The sequence below is a fragment of the Carcharhinus amblyrhynchos genome, chromosome 9, assembly GCF_965287045.1.
Source record: "Carcharhinus amblyrhynchos chromosome 9, sCarAmb.v2.hapA, whole genome shotgun sequence".
In the NCBI taxonomy this organism is placed as follows: Eukaryota; Metazoa; Chordata; class Chondrichthyes; order Carcharhiniformes; family Carcharhinidae; genus Carcharhinus; species Carcharhinus amblyrhynchos.
The window spans coordinates 33,518,674-33,536,785 of record NC_137332.1 but is presented as its reverse complement, the minus strand read 5'-3'; the positions used below and the strand labels follow the sequence as shown (position 1 = coordinate 33,536,785).

The 18,112-nt window shown below is 41.7% G+C and overlaps 1 protein-coding gene across 4 annotated transcripts in view; it reads left to right on the top strand.

Moving 5' to 3' along the window:
- The window catches only part of LOC145348342 (peroxiredoxin-1-like), a 29,719-nt gene extending 12,768 nt beyond the window's left edge, over positions 1-16,951 (top strand). For all 4 annotated transcript variants that reach the window (XM_080196552.1, XM_080196551.1, XM_080196550.1 and 1 more), the window contains 4 exons: positions 6,717-6,870; positions 8,867-8,989; positions 13,938-14,068; positions 16,326-16,951. In XM_080196552.1, the coding sequence (XP_080052678.1) occupies positions 6,717-6,870; positions 8,867-8,989; positions 13,938-14,068; positions 16,326-16,411 (494 nt within the window). In that variant the 3' untranslated portion in view covers positions 16,412-16,951. The remainder of the gene's footprint in view (positions 1-6,716; positions 6,871-8,866; positions 8,990-13,937; positions 14,069-16,325) is intronic.
- The last annotated feature ends 1,161 nt before the right edge of the window (positions 16,952-18,112 follow it).

Below are 18,112 nucleotides of genomic sequence, written 5' to 3'. Positions count from 1 at the left end.
TTTCAATTTGTAAGGTTTTAACCTCACTGCCACCAATATTGAAGCTGCTTATTTCCAGAAATAACACATGCAAGGCGATTTGGCTCATTGATGGCAACAATCAGAACTGGAGGGGAATCCTCACAACCATGTGGGGCTGCGTGACTTGTGATGCAGAGGTGGTCAGCATGGGTACCATGTCAAATAAATTCTACCTGCATTATTACATGGGCACAGGGGCATGTTTGGTCACAATTGAATTTGTCTTCATGACACCCGGTGCACGCCTGATCCAATCCACTTGTTGCACAAATAACTTTATTCTTGTGTTACCTCTGGTTCTGTTGGGGTTTTCGACCTTCTGCCAATGGAAACAGTTTCCCCCCATTTACTCTATCTAGCCCCCTCATGATTTTGCACAAGTCTAACAAGTCTCCTTTCAACCTTATTTTCTCCAATGAGAACAGCCCCAGCTTTGCCAATCTTTCAATATACAAAGCTCCTTAGACAGCACCTTCCCAACCCAAGACCATTATCACCTTGCGAAAGGGCAACACATACATGGGAATCATTCTCATATTTTTTCTGCACTGTTTCTTAAACCTTCATGTCCTTCCAATGGAGGTTGAACCTGATTTTCATGAATGTTCATGGTTTGCTTGCTCCTGTATCCCTATTTATAAAATTCAGGATTCAATATAATTTATTAACTGCTTTCTCAACTTACCCTGCCACCTGCTATTTATGCACGTATACATCTAGATCCCTCTGATCCTACACTTCCTATAGAATTGTACTTTTTTCTATGTCACTGCTCTTCATTCTTCTGACCAAAATGTATCATTTCACACTTCTCTACATTAAATTTCATCTGCCGTGTGCCTACCCGTTCCACAAACTTGTTTTTGTCCTCTTGAAGTCTATCAGTATTCTAACAGTTCACACTATCAAGTCTTGAATCATCTTTGCATTTTGATATTATGGGGATAATCTTACCAAAACAATTCTAAGTGCCAAATGAGCGTGAAAACAGGAGGGAATCGCCCCATTTTGTCAGTGAGTTCCCAGACACAATCATATGCACTTAGAAAGAAAAAGAGTCCAAATGTGAATCTTGCCAGCGGGGGAGTGGGTGGAGCTTATTCATGCTGGGAAGCTGGCTACTGATATCTAGAGGCACCATTGCACAAGCACACTGATTATCCGGTGTACTATGTACAGTGTGTCATCCCCTGCCACCCACTTGCTGCGTCAGCCGATAAAGAAGAAGTCAAAGGCACTCATATTATTCTGAAGTAATTATCAATCATAAGGGATTCTACTCGAGCAATGTTCAGCTGCATTTGGCCATCAGATGATTTTCATATGTTTGTGCAAAATATTCAAGTTATCATGATTCCTTCATTCTGCAGCAGTCATGTCTGCCACAGGTATTGGCACTTCCAAACAGAGTGAATGATTGACTTCTTGGAGATCATTGGTCTCCTCTGAGAACCTGACTCATGACATCTGTGAGGAGCCTGCCAGTGATGGAGAGGAAAAATATTACAGGAATCACTTGACTGCAAGTTCAGCAAGTTATTGAAGCTGTGATTCAGATTCTTGGTCAGATTTGGGTATCACTTCAGTATGCACAATAGGAGTATGGAGAATGGCAGTGGACTGCTGTGCCTTACACTATATTGCTTTACAGAAAAGGAGAATGCTGATTGCTCTACATCAGGGAGAATCTGATACGGCCATGGTGCCAGCAGCCACTGACCTCATTGCCATAGAAACTTACAACAGGTTGTTACAGGCACTTGTCAGATAACCTGAGTGCATAAAGCCATATTTGCTTCAGTGTTTAACCTTCCCCTCCCCCCCCACCCAGCGCAAATCATTGCCACAGTCAGAAATTCTTCTGTCATATACCCTTTGTTCATTTTCTGCATCATTCTCCTGAAGACAATGTCCATTTTAAATTTGAGAGGCTCCAATAGAGAGTTCAAATAAAGTACTTAATTCATTGAAATGTGCACATCCAGAAAAACAATGATCTTATAAACAAGCAAATGAATCCCTTGTGCAACTAAGAAGACTTTGTCTTTTACTTTCTATTATTTCTATGTGGTGCTATTCTTGTGACTTCAACAGGGTGAGAGGCAGACTGCTTGTTCCCCTGTTGTGACAGCAGAAATGGTCGATGTGAATATCCTCTGGGTTTTGGAGCATATGAGGGCCATGCCAAAGACTGTGCCATGCGTACAGGACAGAGTCTGTCATTGGGGTAGGAGGAAGCTTTATGTGGGGAAAGATGCATGCAAGGCATGAAAAATGAGAGTGCCTATAGAAGAGTTCCCACTTCTAGTTGTTCCTTCTCTACCTTTCCTGTCATGGCCCATCTGCATTCCCTGCTAGCCAAGAGCTGGACAGTACTTTGCTGTACTTCAGTGAGACATTAAACATCCAAAATGAGGGTTCCCTCCAGTTTAAAGTGACATACTGAATTTGCAGGTCATTGGGTTACCTGTCGCTTCTGATTTTCCGTGCAGATCACCACTCTCTCCATAGAGGTGGACACCACCTCAAATACCTGAGGCATCATGGCACTCATTCTATTCCAGAAAACCAGATAGTGAAAGAAAGTGATCTTTCAGTCAGAATCTTGTAGTCATCTCTGAAGATCTTTAGGATCAAGTTGTGGTAACGATCTAAAAGAACATTTTGTTGACTTCTCACTTCATATTAAAAACTCTCATTTCTCACCAACCCATGTGTTTGTAAAAGGTCTACAATTTAGTTGTGTATTGAAACTTAGTTTGTTAATGTTAGAGATCAGTAGCTATTTAGGCAGTTGGAACTTGAAATAAAATCCACATCCAACTTTTTACAAGTTATTTTCGAGGAATGGGATATTATTTTGGTATACACTGACCTTATTTAAATGAAGAAAATTTCTTAGACTGAATTTAACATAGATAGGTCTTCAGTAAGTGAGATAATTTCCAAGCACATCTTTCTGTCTCTAGTTGTGGTGCCATTAGTTGCAGTATGGTAATTCCAAGATCGCCCTATGTACACCTCACCTAGCACTTACTGCATCTTACTCAAGCAAACACCATCATTAAGTCCACTTGTCCTCAGGAACTTAGATAGTTTGAGAAGAGCTTGCTGGATGATACAGAGAGCACAATTAAATTAAAAGCGGAGGCGTTTAGAGTAGCTAAGAGTAGTGGGCGAGAAGAGGATTGGGAGAGGTTTAAATGTCAACAAAGATTGACAAAGAAGTTGATAAAGAAGGGTAGGAGAAACTATGAAGCTGGGCTAGCACTTAATATAAAAAAGGATAGCAAGAGTTTTTATAAATATATGAAAAGGAAGAGGCTGGCTAGGGTGAACGTTGGATCCTTAGAGGATGAGAGGGGGGTCTTAGTGGTAGGGGATGGGGAAATGGCTGAGGTCTTGAATAACTTTTTTGTTTCAGTCTTCACGGAGGAAGACGTGAATAATTTGCCGGGTGTTAGCGATGGAAAGGTGGTAGGACTGGAGGGTCTCAATGACATTATTGTTACTAGAGAGGCGGTGCTCGACAGACTGGAGGGACTGATTGTGGACAAGTCCCCAGGACCGGATGGAATGCATCCGAGGGTTCTGAAAGAAATGGCAGAGGTGATAGTGGATGCCTTGGTGGTTATTTTCCAGACGTCGCTGGATTCCGGGGAAGTGCCGGAAGATTGGAAAGCGGCTAATGTTATGCCGTTGTTTAAGAAGGGTGGCAGGCAAAAGGCAGGGAATTATAGGCCGGTTAGTTTAACGTCTGTTGTAGGTAAAATGTTAGAATCCGTCATCAAGGAGGAAATAGCGAGGCATCTTGAGGGGAATTGCTTGATAGAGCAGACGCAGCACAGTTTCATTAAGGGGAAGTCGTGTCTGACAAATTTACTGGAGTTCTATGAGGATGTGTCTAGGGCGGTGGATAGAGGAGAGCTGGTGGATGTGGTCTTTCTTGATTTTCAGAAGGCGTTTGACAAGGTACCTCACAAGAGGTTATTGCAGAAGGTAAGGGGGCATGGAGTTGGGGGTAGGGTGTTAGCGTGGATAGAGGATTGGTTGTCAAATAGGAGGCAGAGAGTGGGGGTCAATGGGTGCTATTCGGATTGGCGGTTGGTGACTAGTGGAGTGCCCCAGGGGTCGGTGCTGGGGCCTCAGCTATTTAGCATTTATATAGATGATCTGGAGGAGGAAACCGAGTGTATGGTATCAAAATTTGCTGATGACACCAAGATTGGGGGAATGGCAAATTGTGCGGAGGGTGTGGAGAGTCTGCAGAAGGATCTAGATAGGCTGGGCAAATGGGCCAGGAACTGGCAAATGGAATTTAATGTTGGCAAGTGCGAGGTGGTCCACTTTGGTAGGAATAATGGTAGGAAGGACTATTACTTACGTGGTGAAAAACTGCAGCAGGCGACGGTGCAGAGGGACCTCGGGTCCTTGTGCATGAGTTGCAAAAACCCAGCCTGCAGATGCAGCATGTGGTCAGGAAGGCGAATGGGATGCTGGCCTTCATAGCGAGGGGGATTGAATATAAAAGTAGGGAGGTCTCGCTGCGGCTGTATAGGACATTGGTGAGGCCACAGCTGGAGTACTGTGTGCAGTTTTGGTCGCTGCACTTATGCAAGGATATTTTAGCCTTGGAGGGAGTGCAGAGGAGGTTCACTAGGCTGATACCGGAGTTGAGGGGGTTGAGCTATGAGGAGAGGCTGAATAAACTAGGCTTGTACTCGTTAGAGTTTAGAAGAATGAGGGGAGATCTCATTGAGACATGTAAGATGATGATTGGGATGGATAGGATAGAGGTGGAGAGACTCTTCCCGCTCAGAAAGGACAGTAGGACTAGGGGGCACAGCCTCAAGATAAAGGGGGGGCAGTTTAGAACGGAGTTGAGGAGGAACTTCTTCACTCAAAGGGTGGTGAATCTCTGGAATTCTCTGCCCGTTGAAGTGGTGGAGGCTGACTCGCTAAATATTTTTAAGACGCGGGTTGATGGGTTTTTGATAAGAGAGGGGATTAAGGGTTATGGGGAGAGGGCGGGAAAGTGGAACTGAGCCACGACAGATCAGCCATGATTTTATTGAATGACGGGGCAGGCTCGAAGGGCTAGATGGCCTACTCCTGCCCCTATTTCTTATGTTCTAATGTTCTTACGTTCACATGTCAGCAAGGGTTGGAGTTGCTCTTGACTGCAATTCAGGATGATACAGAGAGGCCATAAGCCATAGCTTGATATACTTGTTGCCTAAAAGTTAAACAAACTTTCATTTTGTGGGTAATCGTGACTCAAAATGTGTGCAGCTGGGGAAATAGTGTCTTTCGCTGTGTGTTCTTTTGCAAACAAGTTGGATCTTCGTAGATTAGAATCCCTTCCTATTCATGTAAGACGGAAGGATGGAAAGGTAAAGTGTATGCCATTGATTATTCCCTGGTAGGGAAGCCAGTTACGTGAAAAAACAAGGCTTGGTGGTTCCTGGATTACATGAGAATGCTGACTTTGTATTGATTAGCTCTGGTAAACAATGCAGCATAGCATGCATTTGATAAGTGTACCAATTTCTTAATAATTACCTCATGTTAGAGCTGTGTCTCCCATGACTCACTTGATTTCCCACATCTCAGCTCAAAACTTTGTTTGCTCATAGCACAACTGTCAGTGTTGCGTGAACACTGCTCCATGACTGAAACAGGTAGCTTAATTTTTCACTAACCTCAGCTGAACCAATAGGACAGTAAATCCAGAAAGTTGTGGAATAATGATAATTTCCTTTTGTCCTGTGATTTTGAGTCTCCTTGACATTCAGAAGATCTTCCCGTTCATTTTTCTTCTAAACCAGAATTAGAGAGTTTGCTGTTGTTTAAATGTGGATTGTAAACTTTAAACAGTTTACATTGCACCTGTGCAATCAACTGGTCAAAATAGTATAGAACATAGAACATTACAGCGCAGAACAGGCCCTTCGGCCCACGATGTTGCGCCGACCAGTTTTTAAAAAAAAACACTGACCCACTAATCTAAACCAATCCCTTTTCGTCCATAAACCTATCCACAGATCTCTTAAACGCCCCCAAACTAGGCGCATTTACAACTGCAGCAGTCAGGGCATTCCAGTCCCTCACCACCCTCTGGGTAAAGAACCAACCCCTGACATCGGTCCTATAACTACCCCCCAATACCAAACTTATCTAAATGTAAAATAAGACTACTGCATTCATTGCAGTTTGGTTCATTATGTTAGTTGAGCAGGTTCTCTGTTAGAATCTTAATTTAGCACCAGCTTTTGCAGAGGTAGTTGGTACTTAGTCCATAATCAGTGCAAACAGAAAAGCAGGCCTTGATAGATCTGATCCTGAATTGAATGGTACTTAATTTTGAATGATTCATTACAATGTTCAAACATATCAGAGGAATCTAGACGCAACGCTGGGGCAGAACCATGCAGACATAGAGTTGATGAAGTGATTGCATTTTTTTTCATCTGAGAAATACCACAAAATTGGAAAATCCAAGCTCTGTAAGGGGAACATTAGGTCGCTACATTTCTTTGAGTTCTCTGCATATTGTCGTAACTAGTAAATAGCTAACATTTTCAATAAAAGTTCCAGCCATTACTTTACACAAATCTAACATGCTGTATAATGACTTATGACTTTTATTTGCATTGCATTGTGGTTATGAATTAAATTGTTCATTTTCTCAACAGGAAAATATGTAGTCTTCTTTTTCTACCCACTTGATTTCTCCTATGTGTGTCCAACTGAAATTATCGCTTTTAGTGATCGTGTAGAGGATTTCAACAAGATTAATTGTGAAGTAATTGCTGCTTCTACAGACTCCCATTTTGCTCATTTGGCTTGGTATGTAATTTTGTTTTGACAATATATCCAAGACTTAAATTTCAACTTATAAAGTATTAAGTATTATTAAATATTTATGTTTTCTTTCCTGTTTCCAAGTTTCATTAGCTGTACAGTTAGAATGGTAATGATCAAAGTGAGGACATTCGGGAAATCATCAGCAATCTATATGGTTTTATTTTCATGTTCATCTTGTTTTTAACAATATTGTACTTTGTTGTCAAAGAAAATATTTTTGAGAATTAAAGGTGTCTAGGATATGCAAAAGTAAACATTGGAATTTGATTGAATAATTATGTATGGTGAACAAGGGAAAGATGTCCAACAGTAATTTTGGTTGGGTTTGGGGTAAAGCAAAGGATTTTATGTTAGGATACTGAAATGGTGATGGGCCTCAATTCTTCATTATTCTTGTTGCTATTCTGGGTGGGAGTATGGAGGAGTTTCCAGTTCTGAAGTTTTGAAACCGAACTTTCAAGGGTCCTAATTTGTGTAATCTAGGCGAGGCCAGAATTAATGGAGTGCCATGGGGATCAGTACTGGGGTCTCATCTATTTACGATCTATGTCAGTGACTTGAATGAAGGGACTGGATGTATGGTAGCAAATTTGCTGATGACATAAAAATAGGTGGGATGGGGCATTTCTAACTAAGTGGGAGCCTACATCAAGGGAGATGCCCGTGCAACATCGCCCTGGTACCACCCTGGCCACTGAAGCTGCCTTCAATGAGTCAGGAATCAGATATTCACAGCAGCTCTTTGAGGAACAATGCTCTGTTCCTGCTGTGAGTTGTCATTTTTGGCTGGCAATGTAGGGAGAATGGGCAACTTCTCCCTTCCCATTAAGAGCTACATCAGTTAGGGTGTGCACTGCCAGCAGCCAGTCAGGAAGGGGCATCACCATGATGGGACTTTCTTTATGACACTAATCCTGATCATCCATAAAGCTGGAGGTTACCAGTGTGCCCTGAGCTCTCCTGTCCTGCCTGGCTATCACTACTGCCTGAAACATGCTGCCAGAGGACTTCCTCTTCCTCATCCAGCTCAATGTTGTTTTCATCAGAAGAGATGTGGCATTCATTCACTGCCTCCTCAGCCTACTCCTCATCCCTTTGAAGCGATAGGTTGTGGAGGGCACAGCAAATAACTACAATGCGCAACAACTTCTATAGTATAGTGGAGTGTAGTGAAGGCTCCACCTGATGCGCCAAGCCTCTGGAACTGCATCTTCAGTAAACTGGTGGTCTGATCCATCGAAGCACAAGTAGCAGTATGAACTTCATTATATCCTCTGGCCTCCACACATGTGTCATCAGTCACATGCTCAAAGAGCCATGCCTGTAGCCATTGTGAAAATATATATAAAATACATAATTTTACATTGGGAAGCGTGCCCGGAGCTTAGATATACATTGTACGGTGTGATCCATCTGATCATTGTCTATTGTGGGACTTTGTTGTACATGAATTTACTGCTGGCTTTTAGTCATGTGATAGGAACCAAAGAGTACCATAAGTAAAACAAAGATAAATATATTTGTTTAATTATAGAATTTGTTTTATGCAGAAAATATATTTGTATTATATTACATGGGTTCATGGAATTTTTATAACAAGGAAAAGGGGCTTCAGAAACAGCAAGGTTGACTCCCCTGATCTAGATAACATTTCAGTACTACAGCCCCATACCAGCAGCATACCTTCCAAAAGGTGACCGTGGAGACTTCTGATGGTACCTGAGTTATTGTAACATCATTCAAACAACCAAAGCAAATGCTGTGACGTGGCTGTTAAAATTAATCAACTAGCATTTTTTTTGTATTTTTTCATTTTATCAAATGAAGAAAATTTCCTAGACTGAATTTAACATACGTAGGTCTTCAGTAAGTGAGATAATTTATTGTATTTACTTTATTGTATATACATTCTATGTGCTTGTTAGATTCGGTTTTAGTATTGAATTCAAGTTAAAGCTAATTTTGTTGTATTTCATAGGATCAACACCCCAAGAAAGCAAGGAGGACTTGGTCCGACAAAAGTCCCTTTAGTGTCAGATCTCCGTCGCACTATCTGTGTAGATTATGGTATCTTAAAAGATGATGAAGGTGTCGCTTTCCGGTCAGTATATCAAAAGAATACAATGTAGGGTAAAACTGAAGGTCACTGTTCAAGTTTGTTTACAAAGTGCTGAACCAGAAATGAAAATTTCTGTTGAGGCACAAAAGAACAAAGAACAGTACAGCACAGGAATCGGCCCTTCAGTCCACCAGGTCTGTGCCGACACAGATGCATCTCTAATCTAATTTTTTTTGTCTCTACACGGTCCATATCTATCTATTCCCTGCCTATTCATGTATCTATCCAGATGCTTCGAGCGTTGTTATAGAATCTGCTTCCACCATTTCTTTGAACAGCATGTTTCAGGCATTCTCCACCCTTTGTTTGAAACTCAATCAGTTTGTGAGACACAGTCTCCCCTTCACAAAACCATGCTGCTCAGCACTAATAAGTCTATTCTCTTCCAGATGTAAGTACATCTTGTCTCTAAGAATTTTCTCCAATAATTTCCCCACCCCTGATGTAAGGCTCACAGGCTGTAATTTCCCAGATTATCTCTTCTGACCTTTTTATATAGAGGAACAATATTAGCTACTCTCCAGTCCTCTGGTACCTTGCCGGTGGCTAAAGAGGACACAAAGATTTTGGTCAAGCCTCAACAATTTTTTCTCTCACCCCTTTCAGTATTCTGGGATAGACCCTATCTGACCCTGAGGACTTGTCCACTTCAATGATTTTCTAAACCTCCAATACTGTCTCTTTTTTTATCTCAACCTGTTCTCAAATGTCAACATCCTCCCTTTTACACTCATCATCCACTACATCCTTCTCCTTTGTGAATACCGATGCAAGGTATTCGTTAAGGATCATCTGGCTCCACACACAAATTCCCTCCACTGTCCTTGAGCGGACCTATCCTTTCCTTAACTGCCCTCTTCCTCCTTTTATATGCATAAAAAACCTTGGGATTCTCCTTAATGCTGCCCGCCAAGGACAATTCATGGTCCCCTTTTGCCCTCCTAAGTCCCTGTTTAATTAAGCTCTTTCCTGCTATCTTTGTATTCCTCAAGTGCCCTATCCATTTTCAGTTTCCTGAAGTTTGTCTATACCTTCTTTTTCACTAAGCTCATAACCTCTCTTGTCATTAGGGTTCACAAATCTTGCCATCTTTATCCTTTTTTACAGGGACATTCTTGTCCTGAATTGTTAACATCTGACTTTTGAAAGACTGTCACGTATCGGATGTGGATTTACCCTCAAACAGCTGCCCTCAGTCTACATTTGCTAGCTCCTGCTTAATTAGCCTTTCTCCTGTTTAGTACTTTCACTCTGGGACTACGTCTATCCATTTCTACAAGTATCTTGAAACTTATAGAATTGTGATCACTGTTCCCAAAATGGTCCCCCACTGAGACATCAGTCACCTGTCTGGGCTCCTTTCATAAGAACATAAGAAATAGGAGCAGGAGTAGGCCATCTAGCCCTTCGAGCCTGCCCCGCCATTCAATAAGATCATGGCTGATCTGTCGTATCTCAGTTCCACATTCCCACCCTCTCCCCATAACCCTTAATCCCGTCACTTATCAAAAACCCATCAACCCGCGTCTTAAAAATATTTAGCGAGGTAGCCTCCACCACTTCAACGGGCAGAGAATTCCAGAGATTCACCACCCTTTGAGTGAAGAAGTTCCTCCTCAACTCCGTTCTAAACCGCCCCCCCCTTTATCTTGAGGCTGTGCCCCCTAGTCCTACTGTCCTTTCTGAGCGGGAAGAGTCTCTCCACCTCTATCCTATCCATCCCATTCATCATCTTATACGTCTCAATGAGATCTCTCCTCATTCTTCTAAACTCTAACGAGTACAAGCCTAGTTTATTCAGCCTCTCCTCATAGCTGAACCCCCTCAACTCCGGTATCAGCCTAGTAAACCTCTTCTGCATTCCCTCCAAGGCTAAAATATCCTTGCATAAGTGCGGCGACCAAAACTGCACACAGTACTCCAGCTGTGGCCTCACCAGTGCCCTATACAGCTGCAGCAAGACCTCCCTCCCTACTTTTATATTCAATCCCCCTCGCTATGAAGGCCAGCATCCCATTTGCCTTCCTGACCACCTGCTGCACCTGCAGGCTGGGTTTTTGCGACTCATGCACAAGGACCCCGAGGTCCCTCTGCACCGTCCCAGTACCAGGTCTAAGATAATCCCTTTCCAAGGTGGACTATTTACATATTGCCTCAAGAAGCACCCTTGGACACACTGAATAAACTCTGCACCATCCAAGCTCCTGGCACTAAAGGAAATCCAGTCTATGTTGGGGCAGTTAAAATTGCCCATCGCAAAAACCCTGTGTTTTTACATTTTCCCATAATCTGCTATCTTATCAGTTGCTCCACTTCAGGCTGGCTGTTAGGAGGTCTTTATTAGAACCTCAATATTGTGATTGCACTGCTTTTGTTCCTAAGTTCTATCCATATGGCCTCACTGCTTAATCCAACCAAGTTGTCCTCCCTCTGTATAGCTGTGACATTCTCCCTAATCAATAAAGCAACACCCCCAGCTCTTTTGCCACCCTCTCTATTTCACCTGAAGCATCCAAAAAGCTAAGCTTCCAGTCCTGCTTTTCTTTCACCCAAGTCTTCGTAATTGCCACAACATCATAGTTCTAGGTAGTAATCCAAGCTTTAAGTTCATCCGCTTTACCTGTTATGCTGCTTGTGGTAAAGCAAACACACCTCAGACCATCTGTCATGTTTTGTACACTCTCCCTGTGTTTTATTTCTGTTAGCCTTACTGGACCCATTCACTGAATTCTGCACTCTCTGTACTGTGGCCCTTTTGGATTTTTGTCTCTGATTTCTCTGCCTTCCACTTTTCCCCTTAATGCCCCACTTTACTTCCCTCTGACTTCCTGCATTGGTTCCCATCCCCCTGCCACATTAGTTTAATCTTCCCCAGCAGCACAAACAAACACTCCCCTTTGAACATTGGTGCCAGTCTTGCCCAGGTGCACTGTCCAGTTTGTACTGGTCCCATCTCCCCCAGAACTGGTTCCAATGTCCCAGGAATTTGAATCCCTCCCTCGTGCACCATCCCTCAAGCCACATATTCATCTTTGCTATCCTGACATTGCTACTCTGACTAGCATGTGGCACTGATAGCAATCCTCAGATTACTATCTTTGAGGTCCTACTTTTTTGTTTAACTCCTAACTCCTTAAATTCAGCTTGTAGGACTTCATCCCACTTTGCATCTATATTGTTGGTGCCTGTATGCACCATGACAGCTGGCTTTCCACCTTTCCCCTCCAGAAAGTCTTGTAGCCGCTCCGAGACATCTTTGACCCTTGCACCAACATACCATCCTGGAGTCTCGTTTGCATCCACAGAAATGACTGTCTGTTCCCCTTACAATTGAATCCCCTATCACTATAGCTCTGCATTATAACTCTTTTTCCTGCCCTCCTGTGCAGCAGAGGCAGCCAAGGTGCCATGAACCTGGCGGCTGCCACCTTCCCCTGTAGACACCTGCACTGCCTTCTTACTCTTCCTCTGATTGGTGGTCACCCATTTCCTGTCTTCCTCAGTTATTTTTTACCTGCGGAGTGACCAACTCACTGAACATGCTATCCAGGACTTTCTCAATACCATGGATGCTCCAACATGAATCCATCTGCAGCTCCAGAACCCTCAAGCTGCAGTTGGACACAATTGTTGCATGTGAAGAAACCAGGCTTACCAGAAGGGTCTCTGAATTCCCATATCACACAAGAGGAGCATTGTACGGGTCTCGGATTTCCTGTCATGACTTAACCCTTAAGTTAACTTACAACAACTACAATGCTAAGAGAAAAAAAGAAAAACTACTTACCAGTCACCAGTCAAAGTTTTGAGTTAAATCTGAGATGGCAAAATAGAACATAGGTCCGGATTTTAACCACTTCTGTCCCCTTCTGACAGGCAGAAGTGGTTGGTCAAGGGTTAAAATATTGAAAATGGAAATGCAACCTCTGCGCTCTACAGTTATGGCCACCATGATATTAACAAATTTAACTGAGGTCCTTGACAAAGCTCCCACTAAAATGCAGCTGGAGACCTACTTAATACACAAAAGTCATGTCCTAGGATCTGGTTTGGGACCTGCTTTTCTTTCTACTCCTGCTCTCTCACATCCAGGCCAGATGGAAAAATCCAGGTAGGGGAAGGGTAGAGAAGAAGGAAGAGGATGAGTATGTTGGGGCTGCGTGGAATGGCAGGGTGTGACTTATTGGGGAGGGAAGGAAGGAGAGTATGAATGAGTGAGCAGGAGCCTGAAAAGGTGATGGTGAACTAAAATGGGGGATGCAGTGGAAAATAGTTTCTGAAGCACTGCCATAATCCTTTGCCTCCTTTTTATGTATATAATTCAACAAAATTATGTTCTGTTAGAATGGACTTCATCCCATAATACATGCATTAATTACTTTAAATGCTGAGATCACTTTGGTGATTTTACACAAATGCGTTGATCCATAGCCTTGATGGTAATAGAAGGTGAATAAAGGGAAAGCTAAACCACTTGAATTCTAATCATTCTTACTTGAAGTGACCTAGAAGTGTTTGCATTTCACTACAGATCATAAAAAGACCTTGTCACAAAAGGTTTTCAGACATTTTTGTCTTTGATTCTATGATTGCCCCTTAGTGTCTAGGGATGCGTAGGTTAGAAGGATAAGTGGGTATAATATGTAGGGATATGGGGGTAGGACCTGGGTGGGATTGTGTTCGGTGCAGACGCGATGGGCTGAGGGGCTTCTTTCTGCACTGTAGGGTTCTATGATTCTATGATGAGAACCCTTTAGGGAAGGATTGCAGTCCACAAACAGCAAAGTTTGTTGGTGACCTCCTGCCCTATAGCTTGAGAAATAAACTTCATGAATCGCCTCGCATATTTGCTTTTGCAGTTGTTACCATGCGACTGTTGGATCATTACAGTTATCAAACAGTGTTTAAATATAGTAATTCTTTTCTCCAGAGGTTTGTACATCATTGATAACACTGGTATCCTGCGTCAGATCATGATCAACGATCTGCCTGTTGGGCGTTCAGTTGATGAGGTCATGAGGCTGGTTCAAGCATTCCAATTTACAGATGAGCATGGTGAAGGTAAACAGACTTTCGTGCCTTTAATATATACATTAAAATATTTTCTGTTACATTGCTTGGGTAATTTCAAGGTACACATTTATGGACAATGCTTTATTTATGCAGTGTTGTTAGAGTATAAAAACAACATGGTGCAATTCCAATTAGGGAAGCCATCAGCTCATAATAAATCTCTGAAGGTGATTTAAAGATTTTGAATGACTAGAAATCAATCAATCAATTTCACTATAATTGATGCCCTCAGATCACCTTTGTTCTGTGAAATGCTGGACTCCTTAGGAAGATCCTGTAGACTCATGCTGTGTCTTATAAATCTGGGTTTGGGCAGGAATCTGTCTTGGAGTATGGTAATAATACCTAGGAATTAGAATAATTTACGCTTCATTTGGAGAATCCAGTGCTTGTCCTGCTGGCTCCAAGCTTGCCCCAGGTTAAAATTTGGTATATAATGTCTGGTCTACAGGCACTTTAATATAGCATTCCATGTTCTAATAATCTTTTTGTCGTATTTCTTCTAACTTCCTTTCAATTTTAGCAATAATCTTTTATCAATGCCCTATTGGTTTCTGATTTGTTTACCAGTGGAAACAGTTTTTATCCAATAAGAACCTTTTTTAACAAACGTGAGTTGGTTGCATTTAATAATTGGCTATAACTGCCTGAAATAATAACAATCCAGTGAAGAATGAACCTTGCTGCTGGTTAGATTGGTAAAAACTGCTGGAGAGGTGCCTTGAGGAATTGTGTTCCTCATTCCTGTGCATTTATTTGCTGCTTCACCAGCCACGCTGCACACTGGGTGCTGGAGTTCATGTTGGGATTCAATCACCATTAGAATGGTTTCAATGCAACAGGTAATAATTAGCATCACTAATTATCTGAATTTATTGTGGCCCCCCCCAATCCATCTTTCCATTCACATCTACTCCCACCACTCTCAAGACTGCAGTATGCTGGAAGATAGGGCACATAGTTTGTTTCTCTCATTTGCATGTGATCATTGTACACCCATTCAAGTTTGAGTGGAATTTTTGAAGGACTTCCTATTTTATGGTCTTCCTTTCAACTCCTACCTGCATTTCCCCAGATCATACTGATTTCCCGGGAGTATGGGGCAGGAAATTTTGGGCTCATATTTCTATTGCCTATAGCTCCTTATTATGAATAGCCACTTTACAGCTGTCAGCTACTCATTTATTTTTCATTAAAATTAGTGAAGACAGTAACTTAAGCCCCTAGAATTTTATCATCAATCCTGTTTAATCTGTGTTCTTTAGTATTTATGCCTTGGGATATGAACTGGCTACGTGCAATCACTCTAATGAATGCTGGTATTTAATTTCTGGAAGTGTACAATTTTCACGTGTTTCCTTTATGTGCCTGAAGTGCAGGAGCAGGATTGTTATCCTGTAACACCTGGAAAAGTTAACTTTGTCCTAACTAGCAAAGCACTTTAACAATGATTGGCAATTTGTTTTTTTGTTTTTACATATAACAGTCTGTACCACGTGCACTTTTCACAGGCAAGTGTTCACTGTTTATATCAAGCAAATGGCAAGAACCCATTTACCGTTACCACTGAAGTCAATTACAAAAGCATGACAGATTTTTAGACAATGGTGCAACAGTATGTGGCTATCAGTGTTGTAATCGTAGAGTATGTGCCTTTTTTATGGTTTATTTCATTTGACATTTTAAAATATTTTTAATCCATTAGCTGAAAGTGTTGCACTACATTTACAATAATATGACCTCCCACAATTTACTGTGGTCAAATCTTGTTAACATCAAAGTGCCCACTATAAGATATTGCGCAAAGCAATCTTGCTGGCAGAACAGGGCTGGGGGAATAGCAAACGGGCGCGAATCGAATTTTTGTCCCTGTCGACGATTTTCCTGACGCCACGGTGGTCAACCAGTGCAGTGAGCCATTAAGATTGCCTCTATGGCTTTGCTAATCCTGCGACGGCAGCTTGATCTTCTGACTCTTCATCACTGCCTTTTTGCTGGAGCTGGCATCGGAAGGTTTAGTGGTTGCAGTGTAACATGCTAAGTGACCGGATTAAATGCCACTCAGCGGCAGGCATACTCTGTGCTGTTGATTGGAAGATCTAGGACAATAAATTGTGTTGTTTTTGGAGCATATGCATCTTAACCATTTCCCAATAAATGTTCAAATTCATAATATGGTTATATTTCATAAATAGTTTGTGAAGTGAATTGTTTTATAAATATTAATTACTTTATTTTCTTACAGTTTGCCCTGCTAATTGGAAACCTGGTGCTGACACCATCACACCTGATGTGGAAAAAAGCAAGAATTACTTTGCCAAACAGAAATAGCTTCCAGTTTGTTTATGGTTCATTGTAACCAATATAGAATATTAATCTGTTAATTGTGTGACTGAAATAAAGAGTTGTTTTTAGTGAGCAGAAATTTTGCTGCTGTTTGCTGAGACCCAAACTGATAGGTATAAGAGTACATTTTATGCATTAAAGCTTTCTGCACAGACCCTTGCTTTATGAGACATGGTTTGGCATGTAGATGAATGTGCTCAATTTGTATGCTCTTGATTTCTGGTAATTAATTACAATCACTGGAAAATCAAGAGGCCATGAGTTTGGTGTGCTAATCCTTGTGTCTGATTTTCCAGTTTTGGCCTTGTGGGGTGAAGCTCTGTTCTGGGAGAAAACTCGTGCAAAATTTACCCTGTGTCTGACAAAATCAGTTTCCACTTGTGTATTAGTTCTGATGATTGTTCACTTCTGTGGCCAAAATGCTCCAATGTTTTATAGGTTTTGGAGCATAGCAATAACTTTGAATAAACCAGTGCTGTTTGAATAAAATTCATTACATTGTGCATTTGTCAGTACAAAAATAAAGTTTGGAAAAATGTGTAGGCTCCTTATGTTTTATTACATGTTGTTTAATAGTGATTTGGGGGCTGAAATTGATCTTTGACAATAATACAAAGTGTTTTGTATAACAGGATATTGTGTTGCACCTCAACACAATAGGAGCACAGCGAGGAGACTGCCTTCAGTCACCTACCCATGTCACCTGTTTCAGTAGAAATTGGAGGCAAATGCCAAAGATTGTTCACCTGTGACAGTGAAGGTTTATTGGCTCCTACCTATGCCACTGGCTGCAACAAGTGAGATAATAGCAATCAATTTGTTTAAATGGCTGTAAGACAGACATTGGATGCCCTCTTGGCAAGGAGGGAGGAATATATTACCTCCTCATTTCAATAAGCGATCTAGTAATTGTCTGCATTGCTGGATTTCCTCTCGGTGCAAATTCTCATTAACTGAACATATGGTCTGCATTCTCTTTTTCAAACTTTATAACAGCAAGGGAGCCTAGTCCTTGAATGTTTTGATCACAGGCAATGAATTTCATTTCCTGGCAATAACTATTGTGCCTTCAAATTGCACAAATCCTCAAACCTTGTTGTCTGAACCCAAACAAACATATACCAAAATGGTTCCTTGGCAATGGAGTATCTCCTCTAAATCTCGTTCATGACCCATCAGGAACCATGTGTTGATGTGGAATGTCATTGCAAACCAGAGCTCCCTCGTAAACGATACGTGTCAAACAAATATTCTGGTGCATAAACCCAGTAGACTCAGAGCTTTGTAGTGTATCTTTTCTCCTGCACATATATATTTCTGCCAATTGTAATTTTCTCATGCTCAAAATTATATATTTGGAACTTTTGTCACCCTTACTATGATTGGAAGAACTTGGCTAGGGGAGTGGCAAGTTCTGGAGCACATGTTTTCATTACTTCTGCCTGAATGATATCAGGGCCTGCAGCAGGTGATGAAAGAACCAAGAGGAAAATACACACGACCTCATCCTTACCAATCTGCCAGCTGTGGATGCATCTGTACATAACAGTATCGGTAAAAGTGATCATTGCCCAGTCCTTATGGAGACAAAGTCCCAATTTGAGAATAACCTTCATCGTGCCACTGATGTGCCTTGACATCACATGGAGTGAATTGGCTGGAGACTGACACCTGAGATGATAGGGA